The 18,819-nt window shown below is 46.9% G+C and overlaps 1 protein-coding gene across 1 annotated transcript in view; it reads right to left on the minus strand.

Annotated features, from left to right (window-relative positions):
* TJP3 (tight junction protein 3) overlaps nucleotides 1-18,819 on the minus strand; it is an 82,983-nt gene that overhangs the window by 41,836 nt on the left and 22,328 nt on the right. Inside the window, exons 7-12 of the mRNA XM_060232844.1 lie at nucleotides 18,453-18,543; nucleotides 15,363-15,430; nucleotides 12,684-12,756; nucleotides 11,444-11,600; nucleotides 3,548-3,656; nucleotides 449-668 (exon numbers count right to left, since the gene is read on the minus strand). Of these exons, the coding sequence (XP_060088827.1) occupies nucleotides 449-668; nucleotides 3,548-3,656; nucleotides 11,444-11,600; nucleotides 12,684-12,756; nucleotides 15,363-15,430; nucleotides 18,453-18,543 (718 nt within the window). The remainder of the gene's footprint in view (nucleotides 1-448; nucleotides 669-3,547; nucleotides 3,657-11,443; nucleotides 11,601-12,683; nucleotides 12,757-15,362; nucleotides 15,431-18,452; nucleotides 18,544-18,819) is intronic.

Here is an 18,819-nt window from a genome sequence, read left to right on the forward strand (position 1 = left end):
ACCTGGCAAATATTCAATAAGTACATCTCAGGTTTATGCTGTAGATTAATCTTTAAAATTTTCTGTAGACAACTGTGAATTTGTTTCCAATAATTTTTCGCTAAGTCACAGTACCACCACATATGCTAAAGGATCCTTTCAATTTTTGACACTTCCCAGCACTTACTTGAAACTTAATTTTTGACACTTCCAACACTTACTTGAAACATTTGAGTGCATCTTTGCAATTTGTCTGGTGTAAATATACCACCTATAAAACATCTTATAAAAATCTTCTTTAAATGTGACTGATCACATTCCTTTTAAATGCCTCCCTTCCACTGGAGATAATGGAGGATAGGCACACTTTCTTTTGGGACTCATAGGAATTGGAGCCAAGCATGAACTTTCTCCTCTCACCTGGCATTGCAGCAAAGATGCCAGAAGCCCTCTCTCCTTGCCCCCATACCTATTCTTATTTGGGATGATGCCTTTATCCAGCTCTTGGAGCCCCTTTCCCATCCGTACAGCCAGCCAGCTCCCCACTTTGCCCCGGTACATGGTGTCCAGCACGTGGAAGACCTCGCCGCGGGTGAAGCTCAGCCCGGAAGGTGTGTCCTTCTCAAAGTCGAAGTGGGTGCGGATGTAGAAGGAATCCCCCACGTTGGACTTGATCATCTTCCTGTAGACTAGGGAAGGAGGCAGCATTCTTAGGCCTAAAGCAAAACCACTGCATGGAATACCTTTCTTCAGACTCCTTCGCACCTGCTAAGGTGAAACTGTGCCACACTCCCGTCAGCAAAAGAAGTAAGATCTCTGCTTTTCTTTTCTGGTACGTTTCCGTTGTAGGCCGCAAAATATGCCCCCCCAATGCATCACACCTATTCGTCTGGTGTTCACAGATGAGCAGGCAGGGGTGGAATTCTAGCAAATTTGCATATTAGGCCGCACACCCCTGATGTAGCCAATCCTCCAAGAGATTACAAGGCTCTTTTTTGTAAGCTTGTTGGGGGATTGGTTACATCAGGGAGGTGTGGCCTAATATGCAAAGGAGCTCCTGCTAGAGCCAGTTTGGTGTAAGTGGTTAAGTGCGTGGACTGGTTTGATTCCCCACTCCTCCACTTGTACCTGCTGAGATGGCCTTGGTCAGCCATAGCTTTCATAGAAGCTGTCTTGAAAGGGCAGCCTCTGTAAAAGCACTCTCACCTAAAACCACCTACCTAACAGGGTGTTTGTTCGTGGCGGGGTGGGGGGGGAGGTAGAGGAGATTGTGCCCACTCTGAGACTCTGAGATTCAGAGTATAGGGCGGGATATAAATCCAAAATCTTCTTCATCTAGAATTCCACCCTTGCTAGAAGGCATTCAGCAGCGCTTTCCAAACTTTTTTTCCAGTTTAACATTTTATTAAGTTTCAAACAGGAAGGGGGGGAGGGGAATGGGAAAGAGTTGGGACATTTTTTAAAAAAAAATACATTTCATGTTTTCTTTGTTTCTCCAACTAAATATCAATTCCTTAAATATATCTTGTCTCTAATTCAAATTAATAATCTCTATTGCACTGTAGGCATTGTAGACTCAATAACAAAAATAGATATCCAACTCGTACACTCATAACTCTTCCAAATTACAGTTTTCAACCCATATCTTGGGGGCCCCTCACAAATTATCTCAGAGTCTGAGTGCCTGCCCCACCCCCCATGGCCCCCGCTGCAGCCTGCAGGCCCCTTCTCCAAAGCCCCTTTGACAAAACTGAGGGGGGGGGGGAGAGGCAGAGAGAGGCAAACTTGGTGATGACGCCAGCAGCCGCCGCACCAGGCAAGTCGGGCAAAGAGCGGCTCAGTTGCTGGCTGCGTGTGCAGGCTGGGAGGGCTGCAAGCAGGGGGGAAACCAGGGGGGAAAGCTAGCCCAGAGCCCCTAAAGACGTGGGGTCCCATAGGCCAGTGCCTACTTGGCCAAATTGTTGATCCGGCTCTGGCTGCACAGCAATGCTGTAGACAAATCCTTTCTGCCTGCTGTCTCGTTGGCAGAATTCATAGCTCACTGTCTTGGAAAACATACAGAAGACCAGCAAAGCCAAAAGGCTGAAGGAAAACTGTATCAAGAAGGGCACCCCAGAGTTATTTATTATCTCTGCCCTGCCCAACATAACACTGTGGAGTTTCACTCGCTGCATGTAGCAGTCAAGTGAAGAGTATTGTGCATGTGTGCACTGACTTCCAGGGGCCTCTTTCAGACCCAAAGTGCCTCCCCATTTTGACAGCCTAAATGACAGACATATTTAGGGCTGCCAAGCCCCCGGTCTGGGCGGGAGTTCCCCCGCCCGGGAGGTTCCCAACCTTCCGGCCCACATTGGGCCAGCGGAGGGAACCTTCCCCGACGTCGCCAGCGTGATGACAGCCCCCGGAAGTGACATCATGCAGAGACCGCTCTAGGCATTTCCGGGAAACTCTATGGTTTTCCCAGACGCTCTAGCCATTTGGGAGGGGAAACTCAATGGTACAATATGGGGCTTAAAGGTACTTGGCAAGCCTAGACATCCTGTTAAATGGGTCTAGCCCTCAAACGAGGCCTGGCTCCTCAACTGAATTGCAGTCAGGTGTCTCTCAGGGGTGCACCAGTGGCATATTTCCGAACACTTCCCATTCCTGCTGACCTCTTTGCTAAATTAAGAACTGGATGCTTCTCCCCTTTCTTAAGCCCCAAAAGATTAATACCCAAGAGCACAAATAAGGTTGCCAAGTCCAATTGAAAAAATATCTGGGGACTTTGGGGGTGGAGCCAGGAGACATTGGGGGTGGAGCCAGGAGCAAGAGTGTGACAAGCATAACTGAACTCCAAAGGGAGTTCCGGCCCTCACATTTAAAGGGACGGCACACCTTTTCAATTCCTTCCTTCCAATGGAAATAATGAAGGATAGGGGCACCTTCTTTTGGGGCTCACAGAATTAGACCCCTTGGTACAATCTTTTTGAAAACTGGAGGGTATTTTGGGGAGAGGCACTGGATGCTATGCCCGAAAATTTGGTGCCTCTACCTCAAAACAAAGTCCTCTCCCCCTCCGATCCCCAGATCCCCACAGATCAAATCTCCATGATATCCTATGGGATTCGGTCTCCATAGGGAATAATGGAGTGCCCAGCAGACATTTTCCTCCCCTCTCCCGCTTTCTGATGACCCTGAAGCGGGGGAAGGGTCTCCAAATCGGGGGATCCCCTGCCCCCACCTGGGGATTGCCAGCCCTAAACATAAAAGATAAAATGTTAACCACATGCGTGGGAACTGAGATGCTGGTGCTTTCAGGTCCTGCTTGGTGAGAAGAGCACTGATCTAGGTTGGAAGGAACAATAGCCCACACGGCTGATTCAAGCAGAGACACAACAGGCAGCCTCCTTCAGGGGAAGTTGGGAACTTCTACCATACCTCTGCCCTGGGAACAACTGACTTGCTGTTGACATATAGAGGTTGATAAGAAGGCAATAAATGCATTTATATTTCTTTTCATACTTTACGATACCCTAGCAGGATTTGGGGATTTTGATCTCAGAATCTAACAAAGCGAATCACTCACGGTCTTGCTTATTCTGAACATGCAGAGTCACCTCTTCGCCTGGCATTAGCTCCAGGAGGTACTGAACAGCCTCCTCTCGTGTTAGGTTGTGGAAAACTCTGCCATTTACCTGCCAGGAAAGAAAAGGTGGAAAACAACCAGCACGAAGCAGTGAATCTCTGAAAGAAACTGCACACCTCCAGGCCTTCATGCTCATTAATCATTGTTTTCAGTGTTTCAGGTATTGTCTTGATGCCTTTGTATTTTTTTTTTTAGTTCTGGATTTAAATATTTTTTAATATTTTAAGTTCAAGACCTTCAATGGCATAATGAAATAATAAATAAATAAATAATACCAACAGGAACTAAAATGAAAGAAGCAATTAAGACAATGTCGCTGAGAAAGAAATACTAAAAACGGAATCAAATACTACTCTAGATCTAGAGTAACCCTTACACTGTACAATAGCCAAATACTCAGCCACTATTGCAGTCAAACTGGCAGATTTATCAGCAAGTAAAAACTGGGTAATTCTTTCCGGAGGGCCAGAGAGGTTAGAAATAACAGGATCAAGAAGTTGCTGGCGAGTCATACAGAACATGGGGCAACGGAGAAGAATATGGGTAACGAATCTGGTTCCAGTAGACAATATTTACATGATCTGTTCTCGAAAGGATATTATGGTATCTGCCAGAAAGAACAGATGATGGGAAAATATTCAATCTAATGAACTTGGCCTTCATCTTCCTTCAGCTATAGCCTGGACGGTTACCATTACATACTGGTTGAGACTCCATTTCCGGATTTGTCCGAAATATTTTAATGGAGGGGGGTTGGCTTTAAAATATCATTTTACTATGTATGTTTTAATTTAGATAGATCCAGGTGGGCTGCCGTGTTGGTCTGAAGCAGCAGAACAAAGCAGGAGTCAAGTGGCGTGTTGAAGACCAATGAAGTTTTATTCAGAATGTTAGCTTTCGTGTGCATGCACCCTTCTTCAGACGAGGAATGAGGTACAGTAAGCAGAGCTACATTGAGCTAGCGGGTTCTACAATGCAAAGCGTTACAAAGTTACTGGATTTTGCTATTGTTATTTTGCTATTTGTTATTGATATCGTTATTGGATTTTAACTTTGTACCGCTTTGCATTCTAAACCCCACCAGCTCTATGTGGCTCTGCTTACTGTACTGTGGAGAGCCAGTTTGGTGTAGTGGCTAAGTGTGCGGACTCTTATCTGGGAGAACCGGGTTTGATTCCCCACTCCTCCACTTGCACCTGCTAGCATGGCCTTGGGTCAGCCATAGCTCTGGCAGAGGTTGTCCTTGAAAGGGCAGCTGCTGTGAGAGCCCTCTCAGCCCCGCCCACCTCACAGGGTGTCTGTTGTGGGGGAGGAAGGTAAAGGAGATTGTGAGCCGCTCTGAGAGTCTTTGGAGTGGAGGGCGGGATATAAATCCAATATCATCATAATCATCTTCTTCTTCTTCTTCTCATTCCTCGTCTGAAGAAGGGCGCCTGCCCAGGAAAGCTTGCGTTCTGAATAAAAGTTTGTTGGTCTTAAAGGTGCTACCGGACTCCTGCTTTGTTCTACGTTTTAATTTGTTAGCCACCTTGGCAGCGCTAATGAGCGCAAAAAGGCAGGATATAAATGTTGTAGAATAATTAAAAAGAACAGCCCCCCCCCTTTTTCCCCTTAAGGGAGATGTAACGGAACAGCCTTGCTGATCTGTAAGCTCCACTCTGTTCAGCCTTCTAAAGCATCAGGGGCCAAACCACCCCCCACTCCCATGATGCTTTGTTACCCAGCCCTCATTGCGGTTCTGTCTTGCTTGTTCATTTGGTCCACTGCCATTTGGTCCCCGTGGCACAGAGTGCTAAAGCTGCAGTACTGCAGTCCTAAGCTCTGCTCACAACCTGAGTTCGATCCCCGGTGGAAGCTGGGTTTTCAGGTAGCCGGCTCGAGGTTGACTCAACCTTCCATCCTTCCGAGGTTGGTAAAATGCTGGGGGGGGGGAAGTGCGGATGACTGGGGAAGGCAATGGCAAACCACCCCATAAAAAGTCTGCCTTGAAAACATTGTGATGCGATGTCACCCCAGAGTCCGAAATGACTGGTGCTTGCACAGGGGACCTTTCCTTTTTCCTTTCCACCAACTGGTCTTTCAGGAACCACCCACCCACAAAGCCAGAACTCCCGGCTTCTCTATTATGCTGGCATTCTAAGACGCTGTCTAGCGCCTGCATTACCCAGCAGCAGGTTGCCATGGGGACAGCTTAGGTCACTAATTCCCCAGAAGTGTAGAAGTGCAGTAGCAACTATCCACCTCCCTTACTGGAACACCCATTTTGAAAAGAGTGGTAGAATGGTAGAGATCTATGTGGTACAGAGAACAACTGGCAGCATTTAAATATGTTGTTTTAATATACTTATTTGTAATTTATAGTTTATACCGATTACTGGTTTTTATACGATGTTTTTATGAAAATGTAAGCCGCCCTGAGCTTGCTTTGGTTGGGAAGGCGGGATATAAGAGAAAGGGAAGGGAAGGGAAGGGAAGGGAAGGGAAGGGAAGGGAAGGGAGAGGGAAGGGAAGGGAAGGGAAGAGAAGAGAAGAGAAGAGAAGAGAAGAGAAGAGAAGAGAAGAGAAGAGAAGAGAAGAGAAGAGAAGAGAAGAGAAGAGAAGAGAAGAGAAGAGAAGAGAAGAGAAGAGAAGAGAAGAGAGAAGAGAGAAGAGAAGAGAAGAGAGAAGAGAAGAGAGAAGAGAAGAGAAGAGAAGAGAAGAGAGAGAGAAGAGAAGAGAAGAGAAGAGAAGAGAGAAGAGAAGAGAGAAGAGAAGAGAAGAGAAGAGAGAGAGAGAAGAGAGAAGAGAAGAGAAGAGAAGAGAAGAGAAGAGAAGAGAAGAGGAGAGAGGAGAAGAGAAGAGAAGAGAAGAGAAGAGAAGAGAAGAGAAGAGAAGAGAAGAGAAGAGAAGAGAAGAGAAGAGAAGAGAAGAGAGAGAGAGAGAGAGAGAGAGAGAATTTAAAGCTGAAAGTCTACACACATACTCTCTGCACGGTCATGGACTGAGCAAGAGAAAGAAAGGCAAGGCATAAGCACACAGTTCCACTGTCCCTGTGCATGCCCTAGTTGTTCTTATTCTAAGGGAGGCTCACTGACTGAAGAAGTTACAGCTCCCCGTTACCTTGACGTACTTGTCCAGACAGACAGCCCTGTTGTCTGCTCCGTGAGGCAATGGCAACCAACAAGATGGAGCTCAGGTGTGTGGGTTCCTTCCCCCATACAAAAGTAGCCAAAATGAATCCCTCTCCCACCGTGCCAAGGGATTTTACTCCTCCTCTCTTGAATCCTCAGTTGGTCAAAACCCCTCTCCCTGGGGTTGCCAGGAAGATATTCTTAGCCCCTTTGCCCCTCTTCGTTTCAGTCATCTTCTGGGTGTCAGAGCAGTAATGCTACCTTTGGCCAGGAGAGCTATTATATATAACCACTGGCTGTGAACCACTTGGGCCCCAGAGGCTGACAGATTGTTTTGCTTTAGAAGAAATGAGCCCATTCATTTCCAGGGGAAATTATGAGTTCATTAACTTGCAAAAGGGCTGTACCAACAACAAAATCAAGCTCGACACAAGGGCTTTGGCTTCCCTTTGTTTTTCCCCCTTCTCTTTCCCAACCATAGCCTAAAGATGATGACAGAATTCATTGCCGGAAAATTAAAGGCTGCAGAGAAATTACTGCCGCAAGGTATCAATTATGAACATTAGCTGGCTCGACTTCTGCCAACTCATGCTAGGTGAATAGAGCTTCTGTTTCCAGAGGTAATACTCCTCTACATACCAGACAACAAGTAGGGAAGGCTGTTTTGCTCAAGCCCTGCCTGGGGCCTTCCCAGAAGCAAGTGGCTACCTCCTGTTGGAAGCAGGAAGCTGAGCGAGGTCCTGTTTTGGCCTGATCCAGTCAAGAGCATTCTTACTTCCAAGGTTGTTTGTTGCCAGCCACATTTACTAACAGGGATATCCTTTAGTACAAAGTTGGAGTCCAGAAGCACCTATAAGAATTTTATTCAGAATGTAAGCTTTTGTGTGCATACACACTTCATCAGATGATGAATCATAGAATCATAGAGTTGGAAGGTACCTCTGGGGTCATCTAGTCCAACCCCCTGCACAATGCAGGGAACTCACAAACATCTCCCCCTAAATTCACATGATCCTCACTGCAGTCAGATGTCTGTTTAAAAAACTCCAAGGAAGGAGAGCCCACCACCTCCCGAGGAAGCCTGTTCCACTGAGGAACCACTCTGACTGTCAGGAAGTTCTTCCTAATGTTGAGCCGGAAACTCTTTTGATTTAATTTCAACCCGTTGGTTCTGGTCCTACCTTCTGGGGCCACAGAAAACAATTCCACACCATCCTCTACATGCCAGCCCTTCAAGTACTTGAAAATGGTGATCCTATCACCTCTCAGCCGCCTCCTCTTCAGGCTAAACATGCTCAGTTCCTTCAACCTTTCCTCACAGGACTTGGTCTCCAGACCCCTCACCATCTTTGTCGCCCTCCTCTGGAACTGTTCCAGCTTGTCTAGATCCTTCTGAAAATGTGGTGCCCAAAACTGAATGCGATACTCCAGGTGAGGTCTTACCAGAGCAAAGTAAAGCGAAACCATCACTTCATGTGATCTGAACCCTAGACTTCTGTTGATACAGACCAAAATTGCATTTCCCTTTTTAGCCACTGCATCACACTGTTGACTCATGAAATGGGGTACAATGAACAGTGCTACATAGAGCTGGCAGGCATGCAAAATAGTACAAAGTTAGAATCCAACAGGAAAAATGCTGTAAATTGAAAGAGCACCATTTGCATGGGACAACAACAAAGGCAGTAAACGTCAGAATTGGAGAACGATGTAGAACAAAATAGGAGTCGCTTGTACCTTTAAGACCAACTTAGTTTTATTCAGAACGTAAGCTTTCGTGTGCATGCACACTTCTTCAGGCGAGGAATGAGGTACAGTAAGCAGAGCCATATAGAGCTGGTGAGGTTTGGAATGCCAAGTGGTACAAAGTTAAAAAACAATAGCAGAATAGTAAAATTTTACTATTCTGCTATTGGATTTTAACTCTGTACCACTTGGCATTCCAAACCCCACCAGCTATATGTGGCTCTGCTTACTGTACCTCATTCCTCGTCTGAAGAAGTGTGCATGCACACGAAAGCTTACATCCTGAATACAACTAAGTTGGTCTTAAAGGTGCAAGCGACTCCTATCTTGTTCTACTACTTCAGACCAACACGGCTGCCTGTTTGGATCTATCTGCTTGGAGAATGATGGTGAGGGGGTCAAAGGTAATAAATGTGGAGTCAGTTAATTGCTGTATTGCTCCTCAAGCCTGGGTTAAACTGAGAACATGTTTTTCTCAGAGGTGTTCCTGTCCACCTAATTTAATTTTTGACATGCAGCATAGCATTATAAACCTCATTCCAGTTTGTCAATTAAAAAAATGCATTTGAATATAGTTGAAGATGGGTTTAACATACGTAATGAAATAAATACCAATGTTTCCTGTTTAAGTTTGTCAATACAAAAAAAAAAACAATACAAAAAAGGCATTAGGAACTTCAAGAACAGAATGGAGAGGGAAATTGCTGAATTACAAATTATTATGAAACTTGGAACAAACACCTCCCCAGGATTGAACAGGGATATTGGTTTCTTATCTCATTACATATGCTAAACCCACTTCCACCAAGTAGAGCTATATATCAATGGTATTCCAATGTATTTCTTTTTTAGAATAGTGTATCTGAATAATGTCTCTTTTTGTATTGACAAACTTAAATAATGGATATTGGTTGTTTATCTCATTATATATGTTAAACCCATCTTCCACTATATTCTAATGTATTCTTTTTTGTATTGGCAAACTGGAATGATGTTTATAATGCTGCATATTAAAAATTAAATTAGGTGGACAGGAACATCTCTGAGAAAAACATGTTCTCAGTTTAACCCAGGCTTGACAAGCTATAAACAGACTGCATTTATTGCCTTTGATCCTCTCACCATCATTCTCCAATTCTGACACGTTGACTGCCTTTGTTGTTTACTGCCTTTGTTGCTGTCCCAAGCAATTTGTTATTTCCAACATTTTTCCTATTGGGTTTTAACTTTGCACCACTTTTCATGCTTACACCAAACTGGAGAGCCAGTCTGGTGCAGTGGTTAAGTGCGCGGACTCTTATCAGGGAGAGCTGGGTTTGATTCCCCACTCCTCTACTTGCACCTGCTGGAATGGCCTTGGGTCAGCCATAGCTATTGCAGGAGTTGTCCTTGAAAGGGCAGCTGCTGTAAGACCTCTCTCAGCCCCACCTACCCCACAGGGTGCCTGTTGTGTGTGTGGAGGAAGGTAAAGGGGATTGTGACCGCTCTGAGATTCAGAGTATAGGATGGGATATAAATCCAATATCATCATCATCTTCTTAACCCCTGCCCGCCAGCTCTATGTAGCACTGCTCACTGTACCCCAATTCATCGTCTGGTGAAGTCTGCATCCACACAAAAGCTTACATGCTGAAGGAAACTTTGTTGGTCTTAAAGGTGCTACTGGACTCCTGCTTTGTTCTACTGCTTCAGACCAACATAGAGAGCCAGTTTGGTGTAGTGGTGAAGTGTGCGGACTCTTATCTGGGAGAACCGGGTTGGATTCCCCACTCCTCCATTTGCACCTGCTGGAATGGCCTTGGGTCAGCCATAGCTCTGGCAGAGGTTGTCCTTGAAAGGGCAGCTGCTGTGAGAGCCCTCTCCAGCCCCACCCACCTCACAGGGTGCCTGTTGTGGGGGAGGAAGGGAAAGGAGATTGTGAGCCGCTCTGAGACTCTTCGGAGTGGAGGGCGGGATATAAATCCAATATCTTCATCTACCTCACAGGGTGTCTGTTGTGGGGGAGGAAGGGAAAGGAGATTGTGAGCTGCTGAGACTCTTCGGAGTGGAGGGTGGGATATAAATCCAATATCTTCATCTACCTCACAGGGTGTCTGTTGTGGGGGAGGAAGGGAAAGGAGATTGTGAGCCGCTCTGAGACTCTTCGGAGTGGAGGGCGGGATATAAATCCAATATCTTCATCTACCTCACAGGGTGTCTGTTGTGGGGGAGGAAGGGAAAGGAGATTGTGAGCCGCTCTGAGACTCTTCGGAGTGGAGGGCGGGATATAAATCCAATATCTTCATCTACCTCACAGGGTGTCTGTTGTGGGGGAGGAAGGGAAAGGAGATTGTGAGCCACTCTGAGACTTCGGAGTGGAGGGCGGGATATAAATCCAATATCTTCATCTACCTCACAGGGTGTCTATTGTGGGGGAGGAAGGGAAAGGAGATTGTGAGCCGCTCTGAGACTCTCCGGAGTGGAGGGCGGGATATAAATCCAATATCTTTATCTACCTCACAGGGTGTATGTTGTGGGGGTAAGATAAAGGAGATTTTGAGCTGCTCTGAGACTCTTCGGAGTGGAGGGCGGGATATAAATCCAATATCTTCATCTGCCTCACAGGGTGTCTTTTATGGGGGAGGAAGGGAAAGGAGATTGTGAGGCGCTCTGAGACTCTTCGGAGTGGAAGGCAGGATATAAATCCAATATCTTCATCTACCTCACAGGGTGTCTGTTGTTGGGGGGAAGATAAAGGAGATTGTGAGCCGCTCTTGAGACTCTTCGGAGTGGAGGGCAGGATATAAATCCAATATCTTCATCTACCTCACAGGGTGTCTGTTGTGGGGGAGGAAGGTAAAGGAGATTGTGAGCCGCTCTGAGACTCTTGAGTGGAGGGCGGAATATAAATCCAATGTAAAAAAAAAAAATGGCTGCACACCTGGATCTACCTACAGGGCTATCCTTTTGTTCCTCAAACCCTCCAGCTCCATCATCATACCTGGAGAATCTGGTCCCCTTCCATGATGCCTTGGGTCTCAGCTGGGCTTCCCTCCTGCACTCCGGCCACAAAGATGCCCACGTCGTTGCCCCCAGCAAGACGCAGCCCAATGCTCTTGGCCTTGATGAAACACACCACCTTAGCGTCTGGGCTGTACCTGCAAACACAACGGAAGGTGCCTCAGCACCAAGCAGCACATGCCCTGCCCTTGTCCTGGACAGCTGCTAGAGACCAATAAGGTTCTTACTGTCAAGTCCCTGGTCGTTCAGCTATCAACACGCGTCATTCATTCAAATGGCTTTACTGAAATACTGACACCCATAGGGCAAAACTGGTTATGGCGGGCAGTTGCCCTACACTTATACCAGGGGTGTCAAACTCATTTATTATGAGGGCCAGATCTGACATAAATGAGACCTTGTCGGGCCGGGCCATGTGTGTACCTGTTTAAGATTAGGTAGCAGATATAAACTTTCTTTGTATCTCTCCCATGGGATCCAGGGAACTGGGCAAAGGAAGCTCTAGCTCTTTCCCTCCCTTCCCAGGGGACCAGGAGGCGGAGGAGCCTCAGCCAATGGAGAAAATAGAGGTTTCGCTCTGTAGCTCCTGTGCGATTGAGCAAGCCTTGCAAAGCAAGCTGAGAAGCAGATGGAAGCAAGACAGAGGGAGAAGGAAGCAGACAAGAGGCAGTTGCTTGGGGGCCTGATAGGAGCCCTCCGAGGGCCTGAATTGGTCCCTGGGCTGCACGTTTGACACCTCTGACTTATGCCCTTTGCCTCGTCCATTACACATTCAAATGCAATGGCAGCAAGCAAGCCTTCCCTCACTCCAAAGTCCCATTTCCAGGCCCCTCGCAGGTGCACACATAGTCAACAGGAGACAACCACTGACCCTACATGAACATATGAACATATGGAGCTGCCTTATACTGAATCAGACCTTTGGTCCATCAAAGTCAGTCTTGTCTACTCAGACTGGCAGCGGCTCTCCAGGGTCTCCAGCTGAGGTTTTTCACGCCTATTTTCCTGGACCCTCTTTAGTTGGAGATGCCAGGAATTGAACCTGGGACCTTCTGCTTACCAAGCAGATGCTGTACTACTGAGCCACCGTCCCTCCCCTGACTGCTTCTGAGACCAGGCAGAAGTATGCTTGACTTGTTACAAAAGAGATAGTATGCTAACACAGCAGAAGCTGAAAGCAAATGCAAAGCAACATGGCAAGAAGCACTCTTGATACTTACCCTTCAACACCATCTTGAAAAGGGAGGGTGTTGGAGCTGACGGCATTGTTGTTCACAGGGGTTTCTTGGACATCTGAAGGGGAAGAAGAGAGAAAATCAGACACCTGACCCATCCCTAAGTATGGTTTCCAACTTCCAGGTGGCACCTGGGGATCTCCCACCATTACACAGTTGATCTCCAGTCAGCCAGGGTCAGTTCCCCTGGAGAAAATAAGCTTTGTGAGAAAACCACCGGCAACAATAAATTTTCACAAAAAGCATGTATAAAAGCATTTTAGTGCAAACCGAACAAGACAAAACTAAAGAACACTGAGTCTTCAATACATGAAATTTCCCCACATAGTCTTTCCACAGCCTTGTGAATTGGCTTCCTCAAGTAGACACAACAGTGGGTAAAAGACTTTTTCCTCAGTATTCCACTCCTAACGATGCAGAGAGAGTAAGGAAGGAACCGCTTATGAAAGGACTCCTCATGGTTTGCTAGCTGGTTGCAGCTGATGAGAGCATGCGTAGACCCACATTGAAAAAATTGAGCTGAAGCTCCTCATAACATCGAGGGAAGGAGGCTGACGAAGTTGATGATCGAAACCGCGAGGAGTCCTTTCATAAGCGGTTCCTTCCTTACTCTCTCCACATCGTTAGGAGTGGAACGCTGAGGGGAAAAAGCTTTTGCCCACTGTTGTGTCCACCTTGAAGCCAATTCACAAAGCTGTGGAAAGATTGTGGGGAAATATCATGTATTGAAGGCTCAGTGTTCTTTAGTTTTGTCTTGCTCAGTTTACGCTAAAACACGTTTATACAAGCTTTTTGTGAAAATTTATTGTTGCCAGTGGTTTTCTCACAAAGCTTATTGATTACACCAGTTCCAGTTGTATTGATCATCCCCTAGAGAAAATGGCTGCTTCAGAGGGTGGACTCCCTGGAATGTATCCTTTCCCCTCCCCAAACCCTGCCCTCCCAGGCTCCACCCCCAAAACCTCCAGGTATTTCCCAGCTCAGAGATGGCAACCCCATCGCCAAGTGACCTGCTTCCAGCATAGGTTGGAATGAAACAGGTACCCCTCACTGGTGCAGCTCAGACCAGGCCACAAAGCAAACCTCAAAAACCACACAGACCTTCGAAGCACAGAAGACTGTAGATGAAGACCATAGATTTATACCTCACCCTTCTCTCTGAATCAGAGTGGCTTACAATCTCCTATATCTTCTCCCCCAACAACAGACACCCCGTGAGGTGGGTGGGGCTGAGAGGGCTCTCACAGCAGCTGCCCTTTCAAGGACAACCTCTGTGAGAGCTATGGCTGACCTAAGGCCATTCCAGCAGCTGCAAGGGGAGGAGTGGGGAATCAAACCCGGTTCTCCCAGATAGGAGTCCACACACTTAACCACTACACCAACCTGGCTCTCATAGACAGCTTCAAGAGGGGAATAGATAAACATCTGGAGCAGAGGTCCATCAGTGGCTATTAGCCACAGGGTACTGATGGAACTCTCTGTCTAGGGCAGTAATGCTGTGTGATTTGGGGCGGGGGGGGCACAGTGGGAGGGCTTCTAGTGTTCTGGTTCACTGATGGACCTCCTGATGGCACCTGGTTTATTTGGCTACTGTGTGACATAGAGTGTTGGACTGGGTGGGCCACTGGCCTGATCCAACATGGCTTCTCTTATGTTCTTATGTCTGGGGCAGTGATGCTCTGCATTCTTGGAGCTTGGGGGGGGGGAGCACAGTGGGGTTTCTGTTACTTTAAAAGGCCCTAGCACCGCTGGCCTCTATCATTATTGCATTGTTTATTATGTGTTGTACACAATCCTTGTAATATATTTTTGCAAACTGAAAGACGGTGTAATTCTTGGTGGCTTTGATCAGTCTACTATAACACTGAAGCGGTATACTGGTTTAGCGCTACAGCACTCAATGTAGAACGTTCACCAAAAAAGTCAAGAGGAAGATCACGTGGCGAAAAAGGGCAGGAGGAAAACAGTATTGCAGGAAGCACTATAAACATTTTAAACACCACACCAAAGTGATTCAGGAGTGCAATGAAAGAGTAGAAAATGGAAGAAAGCAGTTTCCCTCACAAGTGCTCAACCGTGCTTTGCTAACCCAACATAAGCAGGTTTGTATGAACAGGTAAATACATTCCGCTAGCAGCCGGTTATTAAAATGGGTCTGTTTGAACTGAGAGGGGAAAAATCCATTAGCAACCGGTTACTAAAACAGAATAGAAAGGCAGTTTGAAAAGGGCCCTGGTGTACAAGAACAGAAAAAATACAACCGCAACAAGTCACTTGGGCCAGTCCTGGATCCAAGTCAGCTAGCTCATCCAAGCCCCCAAGGCAAAACACGTGAACTTGGCCAAAAAAGCCTTCCAATGGGAGGGAAGGGGGGATTTTAATTCATTGGGCAGCCTCTGATGTCTGGGGGTCTTTTGAAAGAGCCTTCCCTGCAGATCAGTCGAGGGTAAGGCTGCCAAACCCCCAGCGTGATGACATCACCGGAAGTGACGTCATCACACCGGCGACCGCTCTACGCGTTTCTGGGAAAACTCTATGATTTTCCTGGGTGCTCTAGAATTTGGGAGGGGAAACTCTATGGTATGAGGAGAGTCCCCCACCTTAAAGGTACTAGTCGAGGGCACCGTGGACTTAGCTTAGAGGGCAAAGGAGCTTGGGACTCACCAATAACTGGCAAGATGGTCAACTCCTCCACCGGCACCACCTCCTCCCTGCTGGAATCTTTTCTTGACCTAGAAGGGGAAACAAACCCAAACCTAATAGTCACTGGGTTGGAAGGAGGAATGTCCTGTAGACACAGACAGACAGAAGCACTGCATGATTGATTTATTTAGTCAGGGCTTTTTTGTAGCAGGAACTCCTTTGCATATTAGGCCACACACCCCTGATGTAGCCAATCCTCCTGGAGCTTCCAATAGGCCCTGTATGAAGAGCCCTGTAAGGAATTCTAGCAGGACCTCCATTGCCTATTAGGCCACACCCCCGTGATGTAGCCAAGCCTTCTGGAGCTTCCAGTAGGCCCTGTGAGAAGAGCCCTGTAAGGGATTCTAGCAGGACCTCCTTTGCCTATTAGGCCACTCCCCCCTGATGTAGCCAATCCTCTTGGAGCTTCCAGTAGGCCCTGTGAGAAGAGCCTGTAAGGGATTCTAGCAGGACCTCCATTGCCTATTAGGCCACACCTCCATGATGTAGCCAAGCCTCCTGGAGCTTACAGCAGGCCCTGTGAGAAGAGCCCTGTAAGGGATTCTAGCAGGACCTCCTTTGCCTATTAGGCCACTCCCCCCTGATGTAGCCAATCCTCTTGGAGCTTACAGCAGGCCCTGTGAGAAGAGCCCTGTAAGGAATTCTAGCAGGACCTCCTTTGCCTATTAGGCCACACCCCCCTGATGCAGCCAATCCTCTTGGAGCTTACAATAGGCCCTGTACGGGCGTTCTGGCCATCACGTCTTGGAATGTTAATGGACTAAATTCACCACAAAAAAGAAGGGCAACTTTTCATTGGATTAAAAAGCAAAATTGTAATATAATTTGTTTGCAAGAAGTCCACATTAAACAAAAGGATTATAAATTTTTATGGAACAAACAATTGGGAAGGGAATTTTTTTCGTTAGCTGACCAGAAAAAAAGGGGAGTAGTTTTTTATATTAAACAAGACCTGGAGCCAAAATTGGTATTTAAAGATAAGGATGGAAGATTTGTAGCAGTGGAAATAACATCAAATGGGAAAAAAAACGCTGTTATTGGGACTATATGCACCTAATGGTGCAAAAGATGTTTTTTTTAAAGACATTACACAACAACTAGATGAGTTGACCTACGATCAAATACTCTTAATGGGAGATTTTAATGGAACAGTTGAGAACTCATTGGATAGATCCGGAGGGGAAAAAAATAGTGGAAAAGAAGGAAAATTGCCAAAGTCTTTTTTTGAATTAGTAAAACAGGAAAATTTGGAGGACATATGGAGAAAGTTTAACCCTGAAGTGCGGGACTATACTTTTTTTTCTGCAAGACATAAGACATTTTCTAGAATTGACATGCTATGGGGAACCAGAGATTTAGGCCTCATAACAAGAAAGATAGAGATTTTGCCTAAAATTGGCACTTTGGAGTTCAACGGCGCTTGTCTCAACCTTGCTCCCGGCTCCGCCCCCAAGGTCTCCCGCCCCCAAAGCCTCCCGGCCCCGCCCACAATAGGCCCTGTACGAAGAGCCCTGTAAGGAATTCTAGCAGGACCTCCTTTGCATATTAGGCCACACCCCCTGATGTAGCCTATCCTCCTGGAGCTTCCAGCAGGCCCTGTACGAAGAGCCCTGTAAGGAATTCTAGCAGGACCTCCTTTGCCTATTAGGCCACACCCCCGTGATGTAGCCAGTCCTCCTGGAGCTTACAGCAGGCCCTGTAAGGAGAGCCCTGTAAGCTCTTGGAGGATTGGCTACATCAGGGGTGGGTGGCCTAATAATTTAGTTAGTTAGACTTTCACCCTGCTTTTCCCTGCATGCAGGGCTCAGGGCTGCTTACAGAAATTAAAACATAGATAAAACAGTTAAAGTAATAAAACCCTCTATCAATTATACAATGGCAGTAATTCAAAATACAAGACGGCACACAGACGTACGTGCGCGGTGCTCCTATGGGGTCTGTGCTCAAGGTCAACCAGCTGGTCGGTGGGCCAACGCTGCCAACAATCTCTGACCATACTAGGTCAGGGTGGGGTGAAGCAGGGGAGGAGCAACGGGAAGGTAATCTGTCATCACATAATGCGATGAATCAATGGCCAGCCTGGATACATATTTCTCCTGGTGAATTAAAAACCTCACAAACCTCGAGGGCTGAAGATTTGCTTTTGTTTCATTGACTGGTTAGCTTGCTGCAACTGGTTGTTGTAATAAGAATCCAGAACAACAACATACCTTGTATTTTGGTTTGAAAATGATACGGGAGACTGTAACTGCAAATTATTATTATTATTTACATTTAATGAATCGCCCTATCCCAGCCAGCGCCAGGCTCAGGGCGATGCACAACAGTAAAAAATACATATCTATAAAATCGATTACAGTAAAAAATCACAAACCCTGATGGGGTCTTTAAAGTGCTCTTAGTCAGTACGTCACGTCAGGGGTGGGGGGATCCCCCCAAGAGGGGGTGGAGAGGAAAAGGTGCCAGGATGGCAACCGTCGCTAGCCTCGGGCAAAGGCTTGGCGGGACATCTCTGCCTTACAGGCCCTGCGGAACTGTAAAAGAGCCCACAGAGCCCTGATGTCTTCTGGCAGAGCCTTCCACCAATGTGGGGCCAGGACTGAAAAAGCCTTGACCCTCGTTGAGGACAGCCGGACCTCTTTCGGGACAGGGATCACCAGCAGATTTCACCTACTGGAGCACAACGCCCTTTCGGGGACATATTTGGTTGCCTATTTACAATAAAAGGGTTTAGAAAATGAAAGGGAGGGAGGGAGGGAGGGAAGAAGGAAGAGAGGGAGGAAGGGACGGAGGGAAGAAGGAAGAGAGGAAGGAAGGGAGGAGGGAAGAGAGGAAGGAAGGGAGGAGGGAAGAAGGGAGGGAGGGAAGAGAGGGAGGGAGGGAGGGAGGGAGGGAGGGAGGGAGGAAGGAAGGAAGGAAGGAAGGAAGGAAGGAAGGAAGGAAGGAAGGAAGGAAGGAAGGAAGGAAGGAAGGAAGGAAGGAAGGAAGGAAGGAAGGAAGGAAGGAAGGGAGGGAGGGAGGGAGGGAGGGAGGAAGGAAATCGTCACTTACGGGAAAGAAGTCCTCTGCGGAGAATCAGGGGGTGGCCGGGGATGCTCCACTGGGGGAGGCATTGAGGTCTCCGAGTCCAGATCAGAGATGTCTGAAAGGACAGACATGAGGGATGGGGGAGTCACTCCTCACCTCCAACAGCCACTTCCAAGTATTCAAGCTTGTTTGGAAGGATGAGTTTCCAAATTCCACACCTGCTTCTAGATTCTGAGCTCGCCATGCCAGAGATATACTGCAATTCACTGGAAGCCCTGCTGGGTGTACTTTCAAGCCCCGCCAAACAAATTAGAAATCAACACACACACACACACACACAAACGGAATTGAAAACAAACTACCCAATCCAGGATTCAGTATCCTGATATTG

The sequence above is a fragment of the Heteronotia binoei genome, chromosome 2 (assembly GCF_032191835.1).
Source record: "Heteronotia binoei isolate CCM8104 ecotype False Entrance Well chromosome 2, APGP_CSIRO_Hbin_v1, whole genome shotgun sequence".
NCBI lineage: Eukaryota > Metazoa > Chordata > Lepidosauria > Squamata > Gekkonidae > Heteronotia > Heteronotia binoei.